At 31.4% G+C, this 25,983-nt stretch overlaps 2 protein-coding genes and 1 long non-coding RNA gene across 11 annotated transcripts; 2 read left to right on the forward strand and 1 right to left on the reverse strand.

The window, feature by feature from the left end:
* Nucleotides 1-9,198: 9,198 nt before the first annotated feature.
* On the forward strand, nucleotides 9,199-13,786 carry LOC125421881 (uncharacterized). 6 transcript variants are annotated; one of them, XR_007240264.2, is made up of 3 exons: nucleotides 9,199-12,730; nucleotides 12,805-12,903; nucleotides 13,493-13,786. It is a non-coding gene; the product is annotated as an uncharacterized LOC125421881 (long non-coding RNA). The 6 variants fall into 6 exon arrangements; XR_007240263.2 differs by lacking the exon at nucleotides 12,805-12,903 and having other exon boundaries at nucleotides 9,199-12,575; nucleotides 12,661-12,758; XR_007240262.2 differs by lacking the exon at nucleotides 12,805-12,903 and having other exon boundaries at nucleotides 9,199-9,813; nucleotides 10,569-12,758.
* Nucleotides 13,787-15,025: 1,239 nt separating this feature from the next.
* On the forward strand, nucleotides 15,026-18,793 carry LOC132803467 (uncharacterized). Its single transcript, XM_060816594.1, has 3 exons — nucleotides 15,026-15,977; nucleotides 16,064-16,186; nucleotides 18,245-18,793. The coding sequence occupies exons 1-3, from the start codon at nucleotides 15,747-15,749 to the stop codon at nucleotides 18,506-18,508; spliced, it is 618 nt and encodes a 205-aa protein (XP_060672577.1). The 5' UTR covers nucleotides 15,026-15,746; the 3' UTR covers nucleotides 18,509-18,793.
* Nucleotides 18,794-18,949: 156 nt separating this feature from the next.
* Nucleotides 18,950-25,525, reverse strand: LOC107417085 (homeobox-leucine zipper protein HDG2). Of its 4 annotated transcripts, none has more exons than XM_048472179.2 (13): nucleotides 25,147-25,525; nucleotides 24,434-24,989; nucleotides 23,530-23,805; nucleotides 23,266-23,383; nucleotides 22,937-23,125; nucleotides 22,395-22,838; nucleotides 22,163-22,264; nucleotides 21,736-21,936; nucleotides 21,374-21,548; nucleotides 20,987-21,258; nucleotides 20,017-20,106; nucleotides 19,475-19,853; nucleotides 18,950-19,318 (listed from the first exon to the last, which is right to left on the reverse strand). In XM_048472179.2, the coding sequence occupies exons 2-12, from the start codon at nucleotides 24,481-24,483 to the stop codon at nucleotides 19,482-19,484; spliced, it is 2,289 nt and encodes a 762-aa protein (XP_048328136.2). In that variant the 5' UTR covers nucleotides 24,484-24,989; nucleotides 25,147-25,525; the 3' UTR covers nucleotides 18,950-19,318; nucleotides 19,475-19,481. The 4 variants fall into 4 exon arrangements, with proteins under 4 accessions (XP_048328136.2, XP_048328134.2, XP_048328135.2 ...); XM_048472177.2 differs by having other exon boundaries at nucleotides 20,011-20,106; nucleotides 25,147-25,524; XM_048472178.2 differs by having other exon boundaries at nucleotides 20,011-20,106; nucleotides 23,530-23,747; nucleotides 25,147-25,523.
* Nucleotides 25,526-25,983: the final 458 nt, after the last annotated feature.

Genomic DNA, 25,983 nt, shown 5'->3' on the forward strand with positions numbered 1-25,983 from the left:
TTCAATTAGTGCATTATTACAAGTTTGAAATGGTACGCCCGCATATTTAAGAAATGATAGATTGTTGAAAAGTTTCCAACATCATTCCAACAATTACATGTGGAATTCATGCTGCATAAAGGAACACATTGTTGTATGTGATTTTACCTTCAATTGATGATAGACACCAATACTCTGACATGCTAATGTGCATTTTTTTTCCATGCATTATCGGCAAGATGGTTGTGTTTCTAACATTTCTTGTGTTGCACATCATAATCACAAGTGAAGGAAAATTCCAGTTGCAATGTAGAGTATTGGGAGTCTTAAAATTCGAAATTTGTCAACTTACCGAAGGAAGTAGAAATGGAATTTGATGGAGACTAGAATGAAATAGAGCTGATCGAGTACTTGCTCAAAAATGCAAAAGTATTGGAGAAGATGACTATTCTTTATACATCTAATGTATCATCTAAATTAATTGGGATTAGTAGAAACCTTCAACAATTCAAAATAGCTTCTTCCTCTGCTAATATATATTTAACTTGTCTAATTGTATATCACAATGGTTTCTAGTTATACATATTTCTATTCAACACCAGCTTAGGGGTTTTGCTTCTTCATAATTGTTAGAGAATCGAGTGGTAGACAAAAATCCAATATTAGCATTCTTGGCTTTTCCTAGAGGTGGAAATCTAGGTCATGACACAGCGACACAACTTGAAAACGATACAGAATAAATGTGTTTGGGTTTATCATAAATAGATTCAGGTCATAATCAGGTCAATCCATTTAACACAATTATTAACCGTGTCATTTTCGGATTAATCCACTTAACTCGAAATTGACCTGTTATGACCCATTTATTAAACGTGTCAATTTCAACCCGGCACGATTATATACCTATTACAACCCATTTAAATTTAATTTTAAATTATAATTTTATCCATAATATAATATTTAATAATTAAAAAATATTATATATTAAAAACTCTATAAAAACAATTTTCTATTATTAATTTTTTAAAGACAAAAAATAAATCTTTAATAAAACAAAAATAAATAGGTTAATTTTCGGGTTAATAAGTTAATTTTCGGGTTAACGGGTCAATTTCAAATTAACAGGTTAATAGGTAAACACGATCTGTTAAAATAATCGTGTTAAACAGGTCGTGTCATGTTGACCTGTTTATAAACAGGTCAAGTTAATATTTTAGGTACCTGACACAATTAATAAATGGATCATATTCGGATTAGGTATTTTTGACACGATTATTAAACGGGTTGATACGAACACGACCCATGAACACAAATTGCCAGGTCTAGTTTTTCCATTGCTTCAACTCTTAACTTAAGCAAGCTTGCACTACTATGTAAATTCACGACGTCTTCATTATAATGATCCTGTTTAGCAAGTGTATTTCTTAAAAATCCTTTAAGTTAGTGTTTCCATTGGTGCCGGATTATATTTATATATATATAGAAGATAAAACATCTTAACTGCAGTTAATATATATCTATCAGACTTTACCAAAAAAAAAGTTAATATCTATCAGACACATAAATTCATGCTCTGCTTGACGGTGTCTTTCTAAGGTGTAATCTAAGCAGCCTTCTATGGTTCTTTGTGGTGTTCACATACCTTTCAAGTCTCAATTATTACCACAATAAAGTCAACACATTTTCACAGGGGAAGAAATATAGGAGCAAATTTTTAATCCTTCCGAGAGTAACTACTCTTAACTCACAATGATGTGATTTCTATACAGATCCCATACATATTATTAATTATTGCAACCAAATATGAACACCTAATAATAAAATCCCCCTCCCCCAATTCAACATATGTCAATATATATATATATATAACACCTGATAATGAATAGATAAAGAAAAAAAAAAAAGTGAATGTATATCGTAACTAAAATTTGAATCTTCTTTTAATTAAAATAAAAAATAAAATTATGATGTTGAATGTGCATCAGTTAATAATCAAGACATGCGTTAAGCTTCTAAACTAGGGCAAATCTCATTTATATCGATTAGATTTTACCATAATGTCATTTAGACCCTCACGTTTTTTAAAGTTCATCACTAACCTCTTTTTAGTTTTTTTATATTTATCAAAATAAATCTATCTTGTCAACTTTTGTCATTTTTACCAGTTGAATGCCAAAGATATTAAAGATAAGTATTTTATGAGCATATAATATTATAAAAATATAATTTTAACCTTGAATTATTAAAATAACTAATAAAAATGGATAAAATATAACAAATAAATAGTTTTTTAATATATTTAGAAAGTTAAAAGAAGATAAATGACGAATTTTCAAACGCATAAGATTTTATAACATTGTGGCAAAATCTATGATGGCGTAAACCTTTTAAACTATGAAGACACTAGGCTATTACACTTAGAGATGAATGAAAGCTAGGACAGTTCTATATATATATATATATATTTTTTTTTTTTTTTTTTTTTTGGGTGAAAAATTACAAAATGCCTTTTGAACTGTCACAAGTTCTCATAAATAAATAAATAAATAAATAACTGTCACACGAGTTTCAATTTGTCCAGAAAACTTTTTTTTTTTTTCCTGAAGCAATTTCCCCTAAATATTGGCATAATGTCAATTTACCTTCTCTTGATCGAAATAGATAAGAAACAATATAAGAAAATAAATTTGACTCCCGAATACCAATTTAAGAGATTCTGTCCATCTAGAATTTAAAAAATATATATATATTTTAAAGATATTAAGTTACTCTAAATATATGGTGATAAAAATAAATTAGCTCTCCTTGTTCATCTGTACTTTCTATATTTGGATGATTGCTTCTAGATATTTATATTACAATAATTATAATGCTAGAATTACATCATTCTGCATGCAAATATAAAAAATAAAAAATAAAAAATTGAGAGTGTTAAATTTTAAATTGCAGGGCATGTGCATTTAAAATTTAATTAAATATTTGTGCTAAATTAATTAACCGGATCCGTACCTTCTTTCCTAAATTTATTATTTTTATTATTATTAGTTTTGGAGTGTTTCCTAATCTAATTGGAAGAGTGTATGAGGATCCCCATATCATATAAAATTCCTTGTCCTTTCCAGAAAACGAAACCATATTATTAAGAGTATGCTTAGAATAAATCTGATAAAAGAAAACAAAAGCATGTGATGGAAGAGAGATTGCAATTAGTTGATCAACCTTGGAAGAAGAGAAAAAGGATGGAATTAGAAGAGAAAAGTCATAATCATCATTATGATCTGATCTCAGAGTTGCCACAATCGATGATTTTCAAAATCATGTCCCTTCTTTCTATGGAGGACGCAATCCGTTTCAGTTTCGCGTCCAAGAAGTTGTTCTCCGCTGCTTGCAAATCCATCCCAGTGCTCGATTTCGATTTCTTTTCATTCAAGAAAAACTCTAAAAGATTCAGTTCAGCCTCCTCTTTCCATAATTTTGTTGCCAAGTCTCTTCAAATGTTCTGTAATAGTACCGATGATGATACAGCTTGTTTTCAGAGGATGAGTTTTGTTGGTCCAATTAGTAATATTCTGGTTTATAAGATGGTAGATTTTTCGTTAAACAACAAAATCAAAGAGCTCAATCTAAATGGGGATTTTGACAAAACAAGCCGGGTAGCTTGCAGTTTGCCAAACACCCTCTTTTCTGCTAAACACTTGACAAGTTTGACGATTAAAGGGTTTTATTTGGAGGGGTTGGAGGATCAAAATTTGGTTTTGGGTTGTCAGTTGATTGAGGATATCAGTCTCAGTTGCTGCAGTGGTTTCAAAACCATTAGCTTGAGTGGTGAAAGACTCAAGCATGTGGTATTGGATTCTTGTCCCCAACTAATGAAGATTAACATTGATCCACGGGTTAGTCTTGAATCCTTGTCATGCTCATCAGCTTTGTTTGAGAAGCAATTAAAAAAACAAGAACAAAGTAATTATTGTGAAATTTTTTTCGCTTTCAACTCTTTCAAACTTCTTAAATTCTTAGAGTTTAAGAACACAGACATTGTTACTGATGAGTGGTTTCGAGACCATGTTTCCAGGTTAAGCTTGCTGGAGACTCTCAAACTGGATAACTGTTCAAAACTGAAGAATGTTCGTATTAGTAGCCATAATCTGAAAACTTTGGAATTTAGAGAATGTGAACAACTAGAGATTATTTACATTAAAGAAGCACAACTAGAGATTATTTACATTAAAGAAGCACCAAACCTTGAATCTTTTCTATTTGACATTATGGGGAAGGAAAATCATTGTAAAGTCATTAATATCAGCAGTAGTAGTAAATATGTCAAAAGCCTGATAGTGGGAGGTGCTAGTGTGTCGGACGAATGGATTGATGATATTTTTTCTAGATTTCTTTACCTTGAGCATTTGGAACTGAAAAGTTGCAATTTATTGAAAAATATTGAGTTTTGTGCCGGGAAACTTACAAGCTTGAAGTTGCTAACATGCACGAATTTGTCTAAAATTGAGATTACAGCTCCCAATTTAGTTTCATTCACTTACAATGGGAATTTACTGCCTTCACACCCAGTTCTCATCTCTAGTTCTAGGCTTCATGCTACAGTGTCGTTGAGTAATACAATTTTCTATACCATGGATTTCAGTCAAGATTTCAGGAATTTTATTGGATCCTTTGATCATTGCCAAAGATTAATTCTAGTTAACATCTCTGCTGGGGTAAATACTCATCTCATCTATCCATTATACCTTATGTATTTATTTATTAGTTTTTTTACAATAATGATATAAGCAACAAATTGTTTACTAATTGATCTGACAAAATAATGTGTCATTATCTTATTTTGGTTGTATTGAATTTCATTTATTTTTTAAAATGTTCACTTTTCATATTTAACATTTTAACATATCAAATAGTGAACTATCAAGTAAAAAATAGTATTTTGACTGACTACAAATTTTGCTAATTTCATTTCGTTTACCTTTTGGAAAGGAATTGATTTATCCTGTATTCATAAGAGAGCATATGATTCCTCCATTATTTGATCTCAAGCATCTGAAGGTAGAACTGGAATGGGACAGATTTCATAGTATTGTGGAGCTGATCGAAGGGTTGCTTTGGCTTGTTCCCAACCAGAAACTCTTTCTATTACATTATATAATGATGATGTCAAAGTTGTGAAATCCTTAAATTTGAAGGTATGTTTTTTCAATTGATGTATTGTTTTAGACTTCATGAGTTATCATTAGTTAATCACGGATAGATTTAAAGTTCTAGGGCTGGATCGAGCTATGAAATTCCCTGTTTCAAATGTTTAATTATTTTTGTCCAATATGAACTAACAATTTCATACAATTATATGCAGTTCCATGACAAGCCTGGAGTTCAAGAAGATAATATGTCTTGCTGTGCATCATATCCTATAAAATGTTGGCGACATTTCTTGGTAGGAGTTGAAATGGATAACTTTGAAGATTCTTGCGAGAGGAGCAATGTGCAGAATTTCCTGATAAAAAATACCATGGGTTTAATCAATGTTATTTGTAATACTCATTGATGAATGTCTTCAGAATATTACCCACCAGGGTAACAAAGTTGAATAGTATCCCACATTTTGATTATATATTTATAAAATTATGTACGTAATATATTTTTCTTACACGAAATAAATAATAAAATTTTTTTTTTTTATAATCACTCTGATTAATGAATTTAAAATATGTGTTTGAAATCATCAGAAAATATTTTAAAATATGTATATTTCATTATAAATTTATTGTATGGATTGAAATAACATTTTTTCTTTTTTATTAGGAGGTAAGCAAGGAATTTCATTAAGAAGAAAAAGCAGTACCATCATCTTGCAACCAGTGAGCCATGGAGGCCATTCCTCAAGCTAAACAATCGGATGGTAACAATTTAAGCCATGCTTAGCTAAAGCATGAGTCACCTTATTAGTACATCTAGACCAGAGCAAAAGGAAAAAGAACGAATTAAATGACTTCTTGTATTTCATATAAACACATTCTTTTATCAATAATCCTCTTTTTTTACTTTATTGCTATAAGTTTCATAGGAAAAAAAAAAAACTGTATTTGGCGTTTTAGTTTTTAATGTCGTGTTATCTACTCTTGAATTCAACAACTATGGACTAACTTAGATATCAAATGGACCAGCCTGTGTAGGCTTAGATACAAGCCCAAAACAAATTTGGATGCATGAGAGAGGTATTAATGGGCGTAAAATCAATGTTTCGTTGTCCAATAAGCCCATATACATCATGCAATGGGTGGTCAATAGTCTAAATTTTTATTATTTTTTATAAATTTAATTTTTTCTTAGATTTTTTGTAATATATATGAATATGTTATTTAATATATAAGTAATCTGTTAACTTTGTATTATAAATTGTTGTAATAATATATATATATATATATACAAATAATATAATAAAAAATTTATAGATAAAATCAAAAATGGATAGCATATTATATCAATCAATATGAATTTTGTGATTTAGATGGTTATATTTTACAATCCGTTTTCACAGATTCTTTATTTTATCAAAATCATATATATATAATTAATCTTTTTTATTTTTTCTTTGGAAATAACTAACCTAAATTTATTAGCATCTAATTGCTGTTATAAGGGTTGAAAAAGTCCTTCCAAAGATAAGTCATTCAAGAATAGGCCATTGACCATAATAATAAAAAATAGGATTAATTTTAATTAGACCCCCTAAAGTTTAGTATAATTACAAATTGCACCATTAATTTTAATATAATTTCATTTACCGCTTTTGCCGTTCTCATGTTCCGTTAAATTCAATGCAAAAAGAATAATATAAATTTATCTTTTAAAAGTTAATCGCATGACTTAATATATTGAAAAACATGCAAATCTCTATTTTTTATTCCAAAAAGTATGTCGGCCTCTCATCTCTTTCTCGCTTTCACTCTCACTCCCTCTCACACACATCTATATTTTTAAATTCATTTTACATTTAATATATATATATATATATATATTTAATTTTTCTTTTTTCATTTAAATTCATTTAAGTTTTACATTCATGGGAATAAATGGCCATTTGTACTAGGCTATTTTGTATAAGTATCATATTGTGTTTAGTGTTACATTATAATGTACTATTTTATTCTTTATAGTTTGACATATTTTAATATTATCTTCATATTATTGTTTATAGTAATATTAATAGATAGTGATATATTAAAATACAAATAAAAATAAAAAATGATTGGTAATCATACTATACTTATATTTTGTTTCATTGTGTTAACATTTAATTATTAATATTTATTATTTCCATTAATGTTGTTATTATTAGTAACAATTATGATTATAGTTTCCTATTAAAACAAAAAAATTATTATACTATTATTATTTGATTAATTGTTTTTTTATATTATTCAATAATGATGTGCTATCAATAAAATTTCTAATGTTATTGATTATTATTTGCTATTTGTATGTTTTACAAATTATTATCATCATCATCATCATTGTCATCATTGAATAGTAAAGTAGTTTCAAAAAATTATTATATAAAAATATATATTTGATTTCTGTTATTAATTTTCTATTCGTTATTATAATTTTTAAAATTTTAATATAATAATAACTTATTTTGTTTAAAATTGATTTGGAATTGATTTATGTTTAGAAGTTGAAGCAAATAATTTTATCATTTAAGGTGTTATATAGGAGAGAGAAAATGATTTGGTGGACGAATTTGATCCATAAAGATGATAAATGTAATATTTAAAACCTGAAAGACTATATCTGAATTATAATAAACTTCAAAAGAGATATGTGAAATTTTTTAAATTTTTGCTTAAAAGTAAGTCAATCAAAAATAAAAAAAGGTCATTGGAGCGAAAAGACATGGGGGCTATATAGCCTTGGCAAAGAAATATAGTGTTAAATAAGGGAAAATCAGAACGAAGTAGAAGGAAGCAAGGTTCCAAAAATCAGTATCGATGGAAATATCAAAAGTTTAAAATATGAAAATTTCCATGAAAATATTGAAAATTAAAATATTGATAAAAAATTATAAAAAATGATGAAATTTTGTTTTAAAAAATAAAAATTTTTATTAAAATTTTAGAATTAGCTTATTTAATCCATCAATTATCAAATTAATTATGAATGAATGTTATATTCTTTTTAGTGAATTGATTTATAATAAGCATTAATGACCATAGATAAATTATTATTAATAAAAATATATCAAAAAATACATATATGATAAAATTATTTATTACCTAAAATATATAAAACGATTATTACAATTATATTATAGTTCATAAATGTCATCTTAATACCACATAAAACTTCTGGATGGTTGAAAATCATCGGTTTCTTCCTCATTTTGATTTTGAGATGTGAAATGTAAGAAATAGTTATGAAAGTATATATCTCCCTAATAATTTTGCATATAATTATTAATATGCCAGCTATATGGATATTGTATTATTGGTTGACTATCTGCATAACTATTACTCTCTGATGGTTGAGTTTGAAGTGGTACCCGTGAGTTGCTATTTAATGACATTTCATAAATATCCATTAAATAAATGCCATGAAAATGACTTCCAATCCTCATTAATCCAAAATTTATAGAAATCGAATCATCTTCTTGTTGTGACATCTTTATGTATATGTTTCATCATCTATTTGTCCACATTTGTAAAACAGATATTCCCGGTAATAAGATTTTCCATGTTCAAAAATGTAATTCAAAATCTTTGTATTTTTATTTTATCGATGTTCAATAAGTAGACCTTATTAATGTTATTTAATTCAATTAATTCTATTTTGCTTATATCACTAAATATTTAAAGGACAATTAAAGGGTAAAAAAAAATTATCAATGAAGTTAATTTGATAAATTTTTTATTAAATATCAATAATATTTGTGAATTTTTTTTAAAAAATTAAAAATTTTCATGAATATTTTTGAAAATTCAGTGAAAATTTTAGAAATTTTCGTAAAAATTATAAATTTTTAATCAAATTGTTAAAAATTTGATATGAATATTTTTATAAAAATTTTCATAAATATTATAAAAATTTTACCAATTTTTATTTAAAATTTAAATTTTATTTTAACTTTTTAAAAAAATAAAAATTCTAAAAAAATTTCAAATATTTTAAACCATAAAAAGGACATTATAAATTGATAATTGTCACCCATGCGAAACTACTTTTTGAATCATGGAGAAGAAGGAGAGAGAGCGTGGTGCCGAAAGAAACGGAGTAAAGAAGCGGAGAAGAAGATCGTTTGAAATAATTTCATTTTAGCTTTGTGAATATAAAATTGTTATTATTTATTTCATTGCATTTATTTTAGTTTATTGCTTTACGTTTTAGACCGTTGTTTAAACGCCAGCGATATGTTTCTGTTAGAAAAAGGTTGAGCTTCTTCTTTTTATCTCAGCAGAACACATTTTGTTTGAAAAACAAAGACTTCCTTATAGGGCTCTCTGCTCTTGGTTAATGTAATTTCCCTGTTCATAGCTCAAAGCTACCCTCTGAGCGTGACTCGGGTTTTGTTTGTAAAAATCTTTCTACTTTTCTCTACATCGAGTTGAAAATGGTTTGGAATTTGGATCAATTTCCAACTTGGGTTCCATCCCCTTCGTCTTCCGAAGCTCTCAGCGACGGACATAGCCTTAAGCCTCCTTCTTTTATCTTCTTCTAGCCTTTAAAGCGAGAAAGAGAGAGGGTTTTGTTCAACCCTCTCCTTTCTCTCTCACTGTGCGAAATTCCCTATTCGTTCTGCAATCCATCTCGACACCTATCCCTGTAAAAACTGTATGATATTCTCCGCTTTCTTCCTCAGTTTTTTTTTTTTCTTAATTTTCTTTCTTTGATTTGTGCATCAAATTTGGGGTGGGGTTCCCTTTTGTTTGCTTTGCATGATTTCTTCTTGATGGATGTAAATTATTATTGTTATTTTTTTTAATAAAATAATTTAATTGTTCTTATTTACCAATTTAGTTAGTGTGTAAAATTTGATTACTTTTAGTCGACAATCTTCAATTGAGCTGTTTGGGTGTTTGTAAATTGTGTCGCTTCCTCAGTCACACTAGTCAATTGAGCTATATAAGTGTTGAAGAAGCGACATCTTAGTGTGTTTTTAAATATTAAATGGCTCAACATTAGTTCTTCAACACTTAAATACCTAAGAATTGAGGATGTCCATGAAGTTATTTTCAATTTTGAAATTTCAGTGGAGAAACTTGAATATCTTTCTATATTTCCTTGACTCGACAATAACTTAAATCACATGCTCCAAAACTTGAACAGTTTTATTGGATTGGAGATGTTTCTCATTACCCTTGTGAAGGAAATTTGAGTCCCTGCAGCATGCAGGTGTGTGTGTATATATATATATATATATAGTTCCTGTGGATGATGAGCAACCAATTTTAGATAATGAGTTTGAGGACTTAGTTAATAAATTATGGTTAACATTTTACAAACAATATACCTAGTTTCATAGTTCCATGTGTATGATTTTTTTTAATTAAGGTACTTTAAATTTTAGTTTTTTATTAATCTTTTAGGTGATATCTTCGTAAAAGTCGGCAGAGCCAGAATTTTGTAACTTGGTGTTATCTGACTGTGATAAGCATTGATTTGGATGGCACAATCCCATTGACTGTGATAAGCATTGATTTTGTAACTTCCTTTCTCAATTTGACACTGCATTTGAATACTTTGAAAATAGATCTAGGTTGTCCTGACCATTCAAGCGATGCAATTGTTACCATATCTACATATGCGGGAATTGCTAATACACATGAATTTGCACGTGTCATAAAGTTCATTTGTTATTCAGAAACAATAATTTAAAATTGGTCTCGTGTGGTATTCTAATGCTACAAAAAGAAGCTCAATTTTGCTAGAAATTTACCTTCATACTGATTGTTACTCCTGTATTCCTACTTGCTAAGTTGCACATTTATCACATCCTGTGGTTTTCTTTCGAACTTTTCTAGTCTTATTCATCATCATCACAGGAGAAGATATCTAATAATACAACTTATTGGGAGTTTCAAAATCTGAAATGTGTTGACTCATTAAGGGAGATAGAAATGGAGATTGATGGAAAGCAGAATAAGATAGAACTGATTAAATGCTTGCTCAAAAATGCAAAAGCACTAGGGAAGTTCACCACTCTTTTTATTTTTTGTTCATCTAATGTACTACCTAGTGAAATATTAGAATCAAAGACTCGTAAAGAGCTTCAACAATTCAAAAAAGTTTGTTCCTCTACCACTTTGTTTATCCTTCCAAGATAATTAGTAGATAGGTTGATACTTTTGGGAATGGTTGCCAAGTTTTAACTAGCAATTTCTGACAGTCTAAACTGTAAATTCTAGTGTTTGATCATGGTAAATTTTTCTGAATTCCATTCTAGCTTGAACTCTTATGGATTTAAAGTTTTGGCATAATTGATCTATCATTTTTGGTTTTATGAATTGGCTGTCATACTCTTGAAGTCTCTAAAGCAGCTTTTGTTATTATCACACACTCCGCAGATAATCAGATATGTCACCACCATTACTTGTGATCTGTACTAAATTTTCCAGGTTCCTATTCTATCGGAGCTTGTATGGTTTGGTGGGCTTAATCATAAATATCCTTTTTTATGATCTTTATCTATTGATAAAAACTCTCTTATTTTATTTATCTATTTGTTTACTTTTTAGTGGTTTTTGTATGGTGGGATTTTTTTTATTTGGCTTCATTGTCAGCCTTATGAGTTATGAAACAAAACAAGTGAGCAAAATGTAAATTGATAGATTTCTTTAATGCTCTACAAAAGAGCTCTCTACTTCAATCTCTCTGCAATTGTGTAAAGCGAGTGGGAGAAAGGTGAAGATGAAAAAAACTTTGCTTGTCAAAACATCACCAGGCAAAATGACTGCTTCAGGCAACTAGCTGTAATGTTGAAAAGATAGTATTTGAATTTATTGGTGATTAATTTCTTTAGTTTGCCTAGTGATGTCTTGAATTGTGCATCTTATCTCTTAAAAGATTTGAATTTGGATTTGGTACTTGATGCTCAATATGTGGACCAGGGTTTGAGATTTTGACATTTCACATGGTAGTTTATTAAAAGACTCGTCTTAACTCTTTAAGAAATCTAGTTTAATGGTATATTCGGCTTAGTCTTGATTTCATTATCCAACTTTATTATTTATGGACTTAGGACAGTATTTTTCACTCGAAAAATAGAGAGAAGACAAAATTGTTGCAAAATGACTCATAGTTTTCCTTATAAAATAAAGCATGTTGGTTATACAGTCAATCTGATTCCATTTCCATTTTCAAGTATTGGATGGTTCCCATCATTCATTTTAGTATTGTTTGCATTATTTATTGCACAACAACAAGGAAAATGACAGAAGCTATTAACTTGCCAAAATGGGTGCTCTGGGGTAGCTAATGGATTTCATCAGCTTCTTGTTCCTTGTTATAGTCATGATAGGGGCGCCATTGATTGACTTGCAGATTTGTTTACCTCCCAGTATCTACCCCAATTTCCTAATTGATGTGAAGAACTGGTACATCCTTGACTATAGAGATCATTTCTTTATTGAAGAACCTCATTTCTTTGGCAGGATGATTTGTCTTGAACTCATCTTTCAGTGTACTCTGGCACTTCTCAATCTGTATGGCATTTGAGATCCAAGCCTTGGTTCAAAACCACCTGCTCGATGTATGTTGTCTCTCTCACGTCTATTATGGTCAAGTTTCCTTCTTCATTTCTAGTTGCTAATTTAGAATATTTAGCTTTATCAATATATGCTGTATTTGTCGAGAATCAAGACCCTGAAAGCATTAATGGGAAAAACTCAATAAGATCTACATTCCTCATTGGGCATAAATAGGGTACGATTTTTTGTATTTGCATTTGTTTTCGTTTTTGTTTTTGTTATTGTTTTCTACTTTGTTCCTTTCTGAACATATATTTGTTTTGTTGTCTGTTTCCATAGATGGATCTTTTTCACTTTTAAGTTAACATTAGTTAATTTATTTGTAGGGTGGATGCAGAACTGAAAGAATGGACCCTTGAATTTAGACATTGGTCTTAATTTTTAAAAGAAATTCGACTATCCATGTCACATTTGTTGCCAAGGAGTAGTGCAACACTTTTGATCTAATGAGTATCACATTAATTTACACATACCACTATATGTTCTTTAATTGATAATTATTATATTTGGTTTTAAGAAGTTTTCCTTGATAGTTTACCGTTAGAAATGCAGTACAAACTAATAATTGTATCGGATATCAATACTTGGGTAATAAAAAATAAATAATAATTAATTATTCTTCTTCATTACAACAATTCTGATGAAAAAACTCTCTTTTATTTATTTATTTTTTTTTTATCGGGTTCCTATACTATTAGAACTAGTACTTTTCGGCAAGACATCGGATAATATGTTAATGGCATAATCTTCTTTCATGGGGTTAGGTGTTTTGGCCACACTACTTGGGTTGTCCCACACTCTTGACTGCATCAACCGATGGGGAAACGCCTCCAATTTCTGGAAAAGAGCGGGCTTAGATTGAAGTTTTGTAATCCTTATTATTCATTCATGGATACCTTTATGATTATCTGTTGATGGTACAATTTCTCGTGGTCAATTAGAGGATTTCTGAGTTTCTTTCATTATGAGATTTATGGAAATGTTTGAGATGGTTTTCCATCCAATCTTGGATTTCAAACCCCGGTTCACTTATTGAATTTATTTTCTTCATATTCCTACGGCAACCTCTTTGTTTACGCTGATGGAGCTGTTGTTTTATGTGTCTCTGGTTCTTTTTCTTTACAAAGTTGAACATGGAATATTGATGCTACTGCAGAAGATGCGTTTACATCAAACATTAGTTTCCCCGTATTTGTAACAAAGTTGAACATGGAATATTGTTGCTACCCAAGAAGATGCATTTACATCAAACATTAATTTCTCCGTATTTTAATGTCGTATTTACTCTCGTCCATTTCTTTTACTATTATTATTTGTGCCTCTGACCATGCCAATTGGACTGCTTTGGTATGTTCCAAAGAAATTGAAGCAATAATGCAGATAGTCCCTGAGAAATGCCCTGGGAATGCATGAAGATACGCGACGCAGAACTATAGCTTCTCTGTACCAATATAATACATATGATTATATTTATATCTTTTCTTTTTGATTTTTTTTTTTAAAATCTTTTTGATGATTAAGTATACTAACCAATTGCAGAATGCTTGCTCAAGTTTGGTTCAAAAACAAATGGGCTCTTTTTGAACTTGGTAATGCACCTAAAGAAATAGAAGATAGATTTGTATTCGATATAACTAGCAAGGGTTAAATACAAGGATATTTTGCACTTTATCTTCAGAACTTCAAAAAGTGTCATATTACCTTCAAAACTATTGAATATATATATATATATATATTTTTTTTTTATTGTATTATTTTATTTTATTTTTTGTTTTGGGTCACTTAAATCAAATTATGGATTTTTGACACTGAATTTTATCAATCACACAACTATTGTACGTAATTCATTTTTAATTGGTGTGTATGTTTAATATTGCCAAATTTGGTAGACAAAATTGAAAGAATTGAACTAACCAAAAAAAAAAACAAAAAAAAAAAGTTTTAGGGGAGAAATGTATTCAATCCTAACACTTTTGGTCAGACAATAGGAATTCGTAAATTTACTGTGAACAGTAACTATTACCGTAACTATAGATCCTTATATACGAATTGGGACACAACTGAAACAATGGCAGTTTGGTTCTGTTTTTTAAAACTGCTAAATTGGTAATTTCACATAGAAGGACAAAAAAAAAAAAAAAAAAAAAGAAAAAAAAGAGAAAATTGCCACTAAATTGGTAAAATTGTTAGAAGCCCAATATATATATTTTAATGCTCTGATAGAACAGGAGGAGCTATTAAGCCCATGGGTTCATAAGCCCATTTTTACAAATAGAAATCAGATTTCACACATTTCCCTCCCTTTCAACCTCGTCGTCGCCTTCCATGGCGGTCGGTTCGAGACCTCGGCGATCAGTAATCCACTGCAATCAAACCATCCGGAAATTGTTGTTTTTCTTCGTTCTTTCGAAGCCGCTGAAATCGTCGGAGATCAGTAACCGTCTGCAAATTGTCAGTCTTGTTCGTTCATTGCCGTACAATTCTTGCATCGCCGACGAGTAATCTTTCTTTCTTTTTTTCCGGCCCGTTGCTAAAATCAACTTCGAATTTCCCATAAATCTAAATCGCTGATGCTTTTGTGAGGCTTATGGAACCACAGGAGGAGGAGGAGGATCCTTATTCGCAATGATGTTGGTTTTTCATTGGGCACTTGGATGATTTTTGCTGCAAATTGCAAGAGTAGGAAGATTAAATTTGAAGCATATTTGCCTGATTCCGACACTTTTACCCTCCCCTTGAAAGTTATGCAATGTTCATTTTTAAGAGAGCTGAAAATAAATCTGATTGGTGGACAACTTAAGGTTCCATGGCTGGATATCTGTAGTAGGATTGAGTCTTTGTCCCTTAATTGCCTCTGCATCTCAACGAACGATTTAAAGGAATGGGTTATAAGCTGTAAACATTTGAAAAAGCTCAACCTCTTCAAGTTGGATCTTAGTTCTTCCTCACTGAAAGTCCTCCATATTCGTAATTTCATCGTCAATAGCTTGAAAATCTCTGTTTCAAGCAGAGCAACTTATGTTTCTTGACATAAATCTGGAAAAACCACACTCGCTGGTTATTGATGCTGCAAAACTACTGTTTTTGATCTGGAATGGTATGGCCACTGGTTATGAATGTGTGGGAGGTTATCTTGAGGCTAAGCCATGTGTTGAGATTTCAATATTTGGAACTTTGAATACTTGTGGAGAAGTGTTTCTGTCTCTACGTGCAGTTTCAGAACTCTCTCTTTCTAATTTTACTATGGAGGTAAATCTAATAACCTGGCTTACTGAATTGTTTATTTTACATTTTTCCATCTAAGTGTAAACTAAATAACATTCCTTCCCTTGTAGCTGATGTCTTCAAAATATTCCTGGGAAATATTTCACAATCTCAATTCATTGACTGTATGGATAGGTGATGTGGACGGTCTAGCTCCACTTCTACATTTGGCTCCATACCTGAATAGGCTAGAGGTAAGTTTTGCCATTACGGTGAAGCATAATGCGACTTGTTTGTTCATGATACATGGTGATGAAAAGAACAATGTATACAAAAGAAAAAACAGATATGCATTGAAGGCATGCATGTCTTCACACATAGCATACTTTTTTTTTTTTTAATAATTTTATTTCTACAGCCTGTGTTATCCATTTTTGGGAATTCCTTACATCTAATTTTGAATAATTTTGGGAAACTAACAAATAAAACCTGAGGGCAGAATAATAATCTGTGTACCTTTATCTAGTGTGTGTTTCACTGCATCTCTATGTCTATTTTTTTGTATCGCAACCTCTCAGAGCCCTTTATATACGTTTTCATATTGGAGTGCATTGGACGAACTTGTGTTATTTGAGATATATAACGTTCTTGTCAACACTTTGATTTCTACATTTGGTATCCATTTTCTTCAACCATTCGATGCGAGTCAATCATTCTGATTTCTACATTTGGTGTCCATTTTCTTCAACCATTCGATGACTCGAGTCAATCATTCTGATTTCTACATTTGGTATCCATTTTCTTCAACCATTCGATGCGAGTCAATCATTCTTTTCCTTCTTTCTTATTCTTTTGGTTTAAGCATTTCTAGTTATTTTTCATTTGGGCTGGAGCTCTGTTCCATTGCTCCTGAAGTAGATTATGTTCTTCTACAAAAGGTCAAAGTCTTTTATTCTTTTATTTATTTCTTGTCATCATTATGATACCATATCCCGTCTGTAAGGAAGCCCATCTGATAATTTGTACCATTAGCTTTGTTGATCTGAGTACCTGTTTGCATTTAGACTGTGCATTTTAACTTGACCTGCACCTATTCGATTGTATGCCTTCGTAATGTTCTTGTTACGACTTGCATAATAATTGTTTCCTATTACTTTTTTCAACTATTTAGTTGCTTTTACTCTTATTAGTTATATGTCGGTAATCCCCAATTCTTTATATGCTTTTATACTCTTTTACTCTTTCAAATTATCAAAGACTTACGAACTCAATGTGTTGGAGGTTTTGCTACAGTAAATTTGAGCTCCTAGTATGTAGCAGCGGTTCATATTTTCTGATGTCAGATCTTATTGCATCAAGGATATAACCTTGTTGGTCATCATCATTGTCCTTTTCTTCATTTTTTTTTTTTTTTTCCATCTTCATCGTAAACTTGTCCTTGTGTCTAGTTTTCTTGTTTTATGTTTGTTACAGTTGACTTTGGTGTCGGGTGGTAGTTTTCTTTTCTTATTCTAATTTCGTCATTATTTTGTTGCTTTTGATGATGATGCCAAGAAGGAAACAAAATTTTCTTCTTTATTTCTTTCTTTCTCATATGATGTATACCAATTGAAAGAAAGTTGCACCAAAAGCTAGGCAAAACGTTGAAGTAGGTAAGGTTGCTCTTGCTTCTTTTGGGCACAAAGATTTTGAAGAAGTCTTAAGAAAAGGCACCAAAACAAACTCCATATTTTAATGGTCGGGAAACCTGGATCTTTGTCACAGGTTCCGAATTTGACCCTTGTACTTGATCTTCTGAATATACTTTTCTTCCTTAACCAATTCACTAAATCTCTAACATACCTAAGAAACCAAAATTTTACAAGGAAGATGTTGAGAAAAATAGTGCAGCTTCATTTTGTTGAACAATTACCTGAGCATTTTACAGGGGCTCGCAGCAGAGTCTCCTGTACTAAGGCATACATGCAATTGATACTCTTATGGCTCTACTATTATGAATCATGTCTCATTCTTTCTTTTATTTATGTACATTTGTTTACCCCACCAAAATGAAAATGAAAAAGTTTAGAATTGCTTTTCAGGAAGTACATATTCTGAGAAAGTTTCTCCACCTTATATTTCTGTTTTATATTTCTATGTTTATCAGTAGGCTAATATGAGTATCTTTATGCTGTTCTTCTGAGGAATGCTAATATTTCGTGTTAATTAAGAAAAACATTCCTTATACCTGAGACTTGCATTTTTGTGATACTGGTGCTTTTCTTCACATCATCATTATTGCTTATTTTTACTCTTGCTCAACATAATCACAGGTGAAGATCCGAGCAGCTTCACCAACTAAACACACTGCAGAGTATTGGGAATCTCAAGTGTTTGCCTTCGTCAACTCACTGGAGAGTGTAAGGTTGGATATAAATGGGGAGCAGAATGGAATAGAGTTGATCAAATATCTGCTTCGCAATGCAAGAGAGTTGAAGACCATCATCATCCACTGTTCATTTGATCCAAAGGTGATCAGTAGCAGCCTCGAGCACTTCAGATGGGCTTCTCCCTCTGCAAGGGTGTATTTCAATTGAAGTGGTTCTACTAATATGGATCTAGTTACCAAATATCCAATTGTCCAACAACATTTTTAGTTTTAGATCGTTTATTAAGATGTCACCTATAGTATTTTCCATGTTATCGTATCTCTTACTATAATTTGCGAGATAGGTGTGAATAGATCGAATTATACATGTGTACAAACAACTGGTCTCTTCAAAAATGTAGAATTTTGAAAAATGCCTGAAATGGAGCTTATCAAGTACTTGCTCCAAAATGTAAACCAATTAGAAAACATGATAGATGTAAATCATTCAAACATCCTAGAAGAAAAATAAAGGAAACCCAAAGAGAGCATACAAAATAGATGTAATATCCATTTCAAAAGCTCTTAAAAGGGCCAAAAAAAAAAAAAAAAAAAAGTAAGTAAAACCATGATCCATGGTAGATGTGAGCTTCAAAAACGCAAACAACAATTGGAAGAAGGAAACATAAATTAAATAAAAGAGAGGAGAATAAAAGCATTGATCATCCCCAACTTGTGAACAGCTCGATCTAAAAGTAGCCTAACTAATAAAGTTAATTATGGTGAAAATGCTAATGGAGATCGATCCTTTAATTTTATATTAATAAGGTCTTAAGCTCTTTGCCTTTCTTAGTTTAATTTGTTCGAGGAAGTCAATACCCGAACCCCTAGCCCTTCTACACTTTGGTGAAATTCTTAGAAAGGATCACCTAAGGTGCGCTCTTGACTTCTCCACATTTTTGCATTTTCCTCAAAACCTTTTTGTTTCAATCTCATTTTTCCTTCTCATTTTCTTTCCTTCTTCTGCCAATTTCTTACCCTGCAAGAAAAATCCCAAATAAAAAGAGATTAATTAAATCCTAACACTAAAAATAGAGAAAATAAATAAATAAATAAATAAATAAAAATAAAAATAAAAATAAAAATAAAAATGAAAGCAAAAGAAACTTATTATCCAATTAACCAAGTTAATTACCATGGGTTCATGCATTGTCACATGACAAAGAAGCTTTGATCCTCTCGACGGTGCAAGCAATGAGTTGGTTAACAGTAGCAACCGAGCCCAGAGAAAGTTTAGCTGTCGGAACCGAATCAACCAAAATCTGGAATGCAACGGTTAGGAGAGACCCACCAGATCCAGTTTCTCCAATACCTCCTCCTCCTCCATGAGAAGAAGTTCCATCAGGGAGAATAGCGAATCCGGAGGGAAGAAGAGCCACATAATCTGGATCGCCACCATTGAGTACCACATTCATGGCTACAATATCAACTGGAGCATAAATTACAAAAGAAGCTGTTGAATCTGTGCAACTCTCTTGTAATATCAGCATGTTGCTCTGGCTTGAATTGGCACTCTACATTATTAATTTTTTGATTTGGAAACTTGGGTTAGTAATTGTACATTGCAAATATTGCTTATATATAGAGAGATTAATTAAAGCCAAATACGATAATATATATATATATATATATATATATTTTAAGCTACTAAATTAAACCAAATAAAGTTACATTTACACGAAGTAGAGAGACGCAGTTTCCTGTATCACGACCATTAGCAATATGCGCCATTTCTTGAACTGCTCCTCCATTGGATAGAATATCCCACTGCATTATTCCACAAGTGATTATTTATTCAAGAAAAATTATAATTAATATGATCTAATATCATCATTTATATGCAGAGGTTTACCTAATCATATTCACAAATTTATATATACATATCTGACGGTCCAGTAGTATATATACATTATTTTTAGCGCTATATACTTCTCTAAGAAGGCTGTGTAACAAGTGAGCCAAGTTGCATTTTGTTACATATAAACATGTTCTTATTCTAATTTGTGGTCTAATCATATGGACTCAAACTTATTTTATTTTTTTAATTAATATTAGTATTTTATCGTGGAATTGATATGCTTTAACCTATTCAAAGTTTTTATTTATTTGTTTGTTTATTTTTGCTAGAATACGGTAGCGTTATTTAATGAATGTTTTTATGTGCTTTTTACAGAACCACCAAATATGTACCTTTTAGATTCAGTGTTTTTTAAGACCAACACTTAAACAAAAGTAGGCAAGCCACTACAAGTTCTACTGAAAGCAAATTAGAAACTTCCTCAATTCTAAAACGTATGTTTTTAAAAAAATACATACAGAAATTTCCAGGTAATTTAATTATTAATTAATTACTGTTTTAAAAATGATAAAAGTATACTATTAGATATTGTGGATTAATAATTAGACTAATCATTAGATCTAGAGTGTCTTGATTTTTCTATTTTTATTTAGAGAGTCAAATCACAAAGGTCACCCTCAAATTTTATTTTCACGTCTTTTCAGGAATTGGTCCAAAAATAATTTCCTTACCTAATCTTTGTGATTTTTTGACTTCTTGTTCTTCCATGGTTTAATTTCAAATGCCAAACAATGCCTTTTAAAATTCAGGAATAAAAGAAACGTGATCATCCAATTAGGGAATATGTACCTCACTTCGAGAGTTTTCATCTCGGAGAAAATCAAACACTCTTTTGGGTGGAACCGGCAGCCAGAATGAAGTGGCAGCGCTTAACACTATACCGGGAGGCCTGCCGGGATCATCTACGCTCTTTCGGGTCATCACCCTCACATCCTCAGCCCCAGTTCCTGACAATGTTGTCCATGTATGAGTCGTCGAAGCACTTACTCCAGCACAGAAACTAATCACCATTCTCTCTGCCAATTTCAACATACTCTTTCTTCCTTCTTGATTTGTTATCACTGCATGAATGTCCAACAAATATGAAATTTAACCCCCCAAAAAATAAAAAATAAAAATTAATACCTTAATTTTAAGCTCATAAAGAAAGAAATGTTAGTGATTTTAATTACTTACCACCAACATCTCCAGTAGGAATGTTTGTAGCCATGGCACTTGCTAGTCGTTCACATTGTCTGTCTAATGTGGCAACCCATCGTTTTGCACCAAATGCATTGCCACAGTTAACCACCTGCTTATATAGATCGTGAACGCCTCTATCGTCCACCTCTACATGCTCAACCCATGTAACCTGTACCAAGAAATAAAGAACACATTTTGTTAAAATTAATATTACATTTTTTAATCATAAAGTACTGTTTATGTCACTTATATTCTATGTCCATATGTCGGCATATAAAAATAAAATAAAATAAATTTTTTTATTAATGTTGACAAAAACAATTTTTGTTTTAAGTTAGGAATTAGTATATATGTACCTTGGAATATCCATTTGGCATTTCTTGGATAAGACAGCCAGATGGCCTTCTCCGACACCTGACAGCAGGACTAGGTCGCAAATTGTCCAAAGAAACATCAACAACTGCCCAAGTCCCGTCCGCATGCTGTTTACAGTACCTCACGTAGTAGCTCTCACGAGTTGGAACCAGAGGTGAAGGCACTTGGAATTCTGCCGTCATCTGAACCGCACCAAAAAAAATAAAATAAAATAAAATAAAATAAAATGAAAAAAAAAAATAAAAGATTTCGATTTCATTTGTGATCAAGAAATGTAATTCAACGCAAAGTCGGTGATGAAGTATAAATATATTTATATATAGTCAGTTTCTTATCAAGTTAGATCCAATAAGAAACTTATTATATATATACATACACCAAATGTAGATTTGTTGGTATATATATTACCACTTGTAAGGCTCCATTGTAATTCCCAGCTACTCCAGTTGATAGAACTTCAAGAGTCATGGCTCTCGAAACAATCCCAGAAAACACGGTCGACCATTGACCCTAAACACCATGAAAAAAAGTAAAACCAATTATGGCGACTTCCACTATCAAAACCATATAATATATATATATATATATGTATATAGAAGCAATGTGTAAGGAAGAATGCAATGTACAAGTAAAAACCCACCACATCCATGAGAATCTCGACAAGGTTAATGTGGTTCATGATGACAACGGCAGTCTCACGCGAAGCTTCGCATTTAAAACCGGTAGGTTTGGGTCCAATTCCGCGAGGGAATGTCCTGATATACTCGTCTTCATTTAACACTGAAGTAGTTCCATCGAGGCTGGTCATCCATAAAGGATCACCCATCTGTGCCATCCTTATTAGTTCCTCCATGGCTGCAACCGCAAGCTCGATAATCATTGGTTTATCAGCATCACTTGGTGCGTTGATTGAACGGAGAAGATCTCCAGCTCCATACATCTCCCCTCCCATTCCAGCTTGGTGGCCACCAAAGTTTCCGACGCCGAGTTCCAATGGACGTGAAGGGACAGGTGGAGATAGAAGAGGATAGTTCACCACCGGCTTTCCTACGTATTTCGCAGCTATTGCTGAAATGCGATCAATCTGAAAAAGCCATATTAAAGAAAATTTAACTTCCAAGTTTGATAGAATACAAAATAATAAAAATAATAATAATAATACTTAAAAATTTCTATATATACCTCTTCTCTTAACCGAGAATTTTCGAGTCTCAAATGATGTTCATCAAACGACATCTCTCCTATAGCCGTTGGACCTCCACAATTGGGGCATGAAGCATTGCTTAGGGCTTCTCTGTATCTCATGTTGTCAGCACGAAGCTTATCGTTCTCCGTCCGCAGTTGTGTGTTTTCGTGTCGTTCATGCTGTGTCTACAAGGCCAAAACAAGATTAAACACACTTAATTCAAATATTCTACGGAAAAACAAAAAAAAGTAAAAATAAAAGCAGGCCAATTTAAGAGAATTTTGGTCCAAAATATTGATATCTATATATATATATATATACATACCTTCATTTGGGTGCGCTTGTTTTGGAACCAAAATTTAACTTGCAGAGGCTCCAACCCCAATTCCCTGCTAAGTTCTTTCCTTTGCTTGTCATCAGGATGAGGACACTCCTTGAAGAAACTAATGGATCAGAGAAACCGAAAATGATCAAAAAATAAAAAATACGAAAAAAGAAAAGAATGAAAGAAAGTAGAATATAAAGCTCAAAAACATTTTAGTAATAAGGCTATGTTATTATAAGGAGGTGTTTTTTGGAATTAACTTACGCTTCCATTTCTTGGATCTGATGCTGAGTGTGACGGTGATACCTCTTCTTTTTTGGCCTAGGGTCTTGATCGTCGCCGGAAGCGCCTTCGTGGTTTTCGCTGCCAGATTTAGTAGCGCTGTCGAAATCGTCATCCCGGGCTCCGATTCGGGCTATATCGCTTTCCGATGTGTTCTGTGTCATGTCCAGTGGGTGGAGATGGCCTTCCATCATGTTTGGCTGGAACATATCTACAGATCTTTTAAGATTCTCGAAGAGTGGCTTATGGTTTTTCAATCTAAAACAAACAGAATGGAAAATTTCCCACTCAAATGGAAGAAGATTAAACACACTTCGTTTTTTTTTTTTTTTTTTTTTTTTTTTGGTTCCAAACATGATATTTTGCACATGGAAAAAATGAGCAACGAGATATTTAGATTTTATAGAGAGAGTGAGAACAAATCCATGTTGAAAATACTATTTGTTTTGACTTTCCCAAAAATTTTTTTATTTTATGATTATTATTATTATTATTGGTTCACAGAGGAAGACCCTACACTTTCTTTTCTTTTATCGAATATCGAGAAGGATTTTGCTCGAAAAGGTAGAAAATTAGCATCACAAAGTCCAAACCACATCACTAGAAAGCCAAAATTTCAGGTCCAACGATGGTGGGAGAGTGAAAAAAAAATAATAATACATATATGTAGGGAAGGTGGAAGATAAAAAGAGTAAAAATTCGAACTGGAAATGTTAATTTAAAAACCATGAGAATCTTATTCGAAATGGAAAACAAAATTGACCTTCAAAAATTTTTTTGATTAATTTAAAATACATATATATATATATATATATAATTTCAACTTGTAATATATATTAGTAGATCAAAATTAACTTAATCCCCCTCTGAAAACACAAGCACTGACCTGACCAAGAGTAAGTCCTGAAGATGACCCAAAACCACCAACATTTCCATTCCTTCCGACCATCGACGGCATGTTTCTCGCCGGAATCATAATCCCGGCCGGCATATTTATAAAACCCAGATACCTTAAAAACTATTTATGTTCCGCTCTCAAACTCTCACTTAAGTTGGTCTAGAGTCTCAAGCAGTGGGCTAAGCGAGAGCAAATAGGATTTTTTTTTTTTTTTTTTTCCTTTTCAAATAAAAACGGGAACTGAGCTGACAATTTGGTTTTTTCTTTTTGTCTTTGAAAAGAATATATAACTTAATCCTATCAGTTTCTTACGTGAAACAGAGAGAATATTATACAAAAGAAAGTTAGGGTTGACAATTTGGATACGGCTTTTTGGCAAGTCCCAAAATCAGACTAAAAACCCAAAAAGAAATTTAAAAAAAAAAAAAAAAAAAGAATATATAACGCCCACGAATATCTCGGAGTATCCAACTGTCTTTACACTTTCTATATCTCTCTCATACACACAAACCCCAAACGTTTCCTTTTATCTCTGCAACCCTATCTGAAAAAAAAAAAAAAGAAAAAATTAAAACGAAAAAAAAACGTAAGAAAAAATATATATTAATTAACTTAAAGACAGCAAAATCTTATCTGAAAAAACTTTGGTAAGAAAAAATCGTTCAAACCATTCACTTAAAACGAATATATACAAGGCTTACCACTAAATCCCATGATTTTTCATCCCCAGATCTGTTTTGGGCTAAAGAATTTGGTTCCGGTTTGGGTCGAAACAAAATGGTTTTTTTAGGCCACTTAATAAGAGCCTTTTTTAAGGAAGTTCAAACAGAAATGGGTTTTCTAAGTGGTGTACAAAAAGAAAAACCAAGAAGAAGAAGAAGAAGAAGAAGATGGAGGATCAAAAGGGAGGGAGAGAAGGAGAGAGAGAGAGAAGGGAAAGCAAAAGGAGAGTAGTGGAGAAAAGGGGGGAAGCAGATGGAGAAAATTGTGACAGGGAGGAGTAATTGCAGAGCGTATTGAGAGGGTGCAATTGCATTTAATAGTAGGAAGAGAGGTTTAATTGCTATGAGAGAGAAATCGAACGAGAGGGAGAGCGAGAGAGAGACTATTTTTTTGGTGTTTAATTTTCCCACCTCTATAGGAGAGTATTTGGTGCAACGAATGACGGCTACCAAACTCTCTGAAATTTATTTCTTTTTTATTTTTTTCAATTTTTTTATCCTAATCTTTTGAATCTTTATTTATTTATTTTTTTTTTACTTTGATCCAATATTACTATAACAATTTTATGTTAATTCATTAATATTTCATATAATAAAATATATGATACTGTTTTTTTAGTGATTCAATAAACTTATACTTTTTTGGTTCCTATAAAATAAATTCTGAAACAAGCGTTCCTTCTCAGTTCTCACCATATTTATGAAAGTAAGGTCAATTTTCCAAACAGCAATGACGATATATCTTAATCAAATTTATTAGTAATCTTGTTGTTTTCGTATAATATATTTATTAAAAAACGTGCTACGCGTCAAAAA

This window comes from Ziziphus jujuba, chromosome 4, assembly GCF_031755915.1.
Source record: "Ziziphus jujuba cultivar Dongzao chromosome 4, ASM3175591v1".
NCBI classification, from domain to species: Eukaryota; Viridiplantae; Streptophyta; class Magnoliopsida; order Rosales; family Rhamnaceae; genus Ziziphus; species Ziziphus jujuba.

Excerpts from the sequence above, each read along its gene's own strand:
- LOC132803467 (XM_060816594.1), top strand. The coding sequence starts at position 15,747 with ATGTTTCTTGACATAAATCTGGAAAAACCACACTCGCTGGTTATTGAT. Across the intron at positions 15,978-16,063 it reads TTTCTAATTTTACTATGGAG|CTGATGTCTTCAAAATATTC; the intron begins GTAAATCTAATA and ends CTTCCCTTGTAG. Across the intron at positions 16,187-18,244 it reads CATACCTGAATAGGCTAGAG|GTGAAGATCCGAGCAGCTTC; the intron begins GTAAGTTTTGCC and ends ACATAATCACAG.
- LOC107417085 (XM_048472177.2), bottom strand. The coding sequence starts at position 24,483 with ATGGAAATGTTGGTGGTTTTGGGTCATCTTCAGGACTTACTCTTGGTC. Across the intron at positions 23,806-24,433 it reads CAGGACTTACTCTTGGTCAG|ATTGAAAAACCATAAGCCAC; the intron begins GTCAGTGCTTGT and ends TGTTTGTTTTAG. Across the intron at positions 22,265-22,394 it reads TCGAGATTCTCATGGATGTG|GGTCAATGGTCGACCGTGTT; the intron begins GTGGGTTTTTAC and ends CATGGTGTTTAG.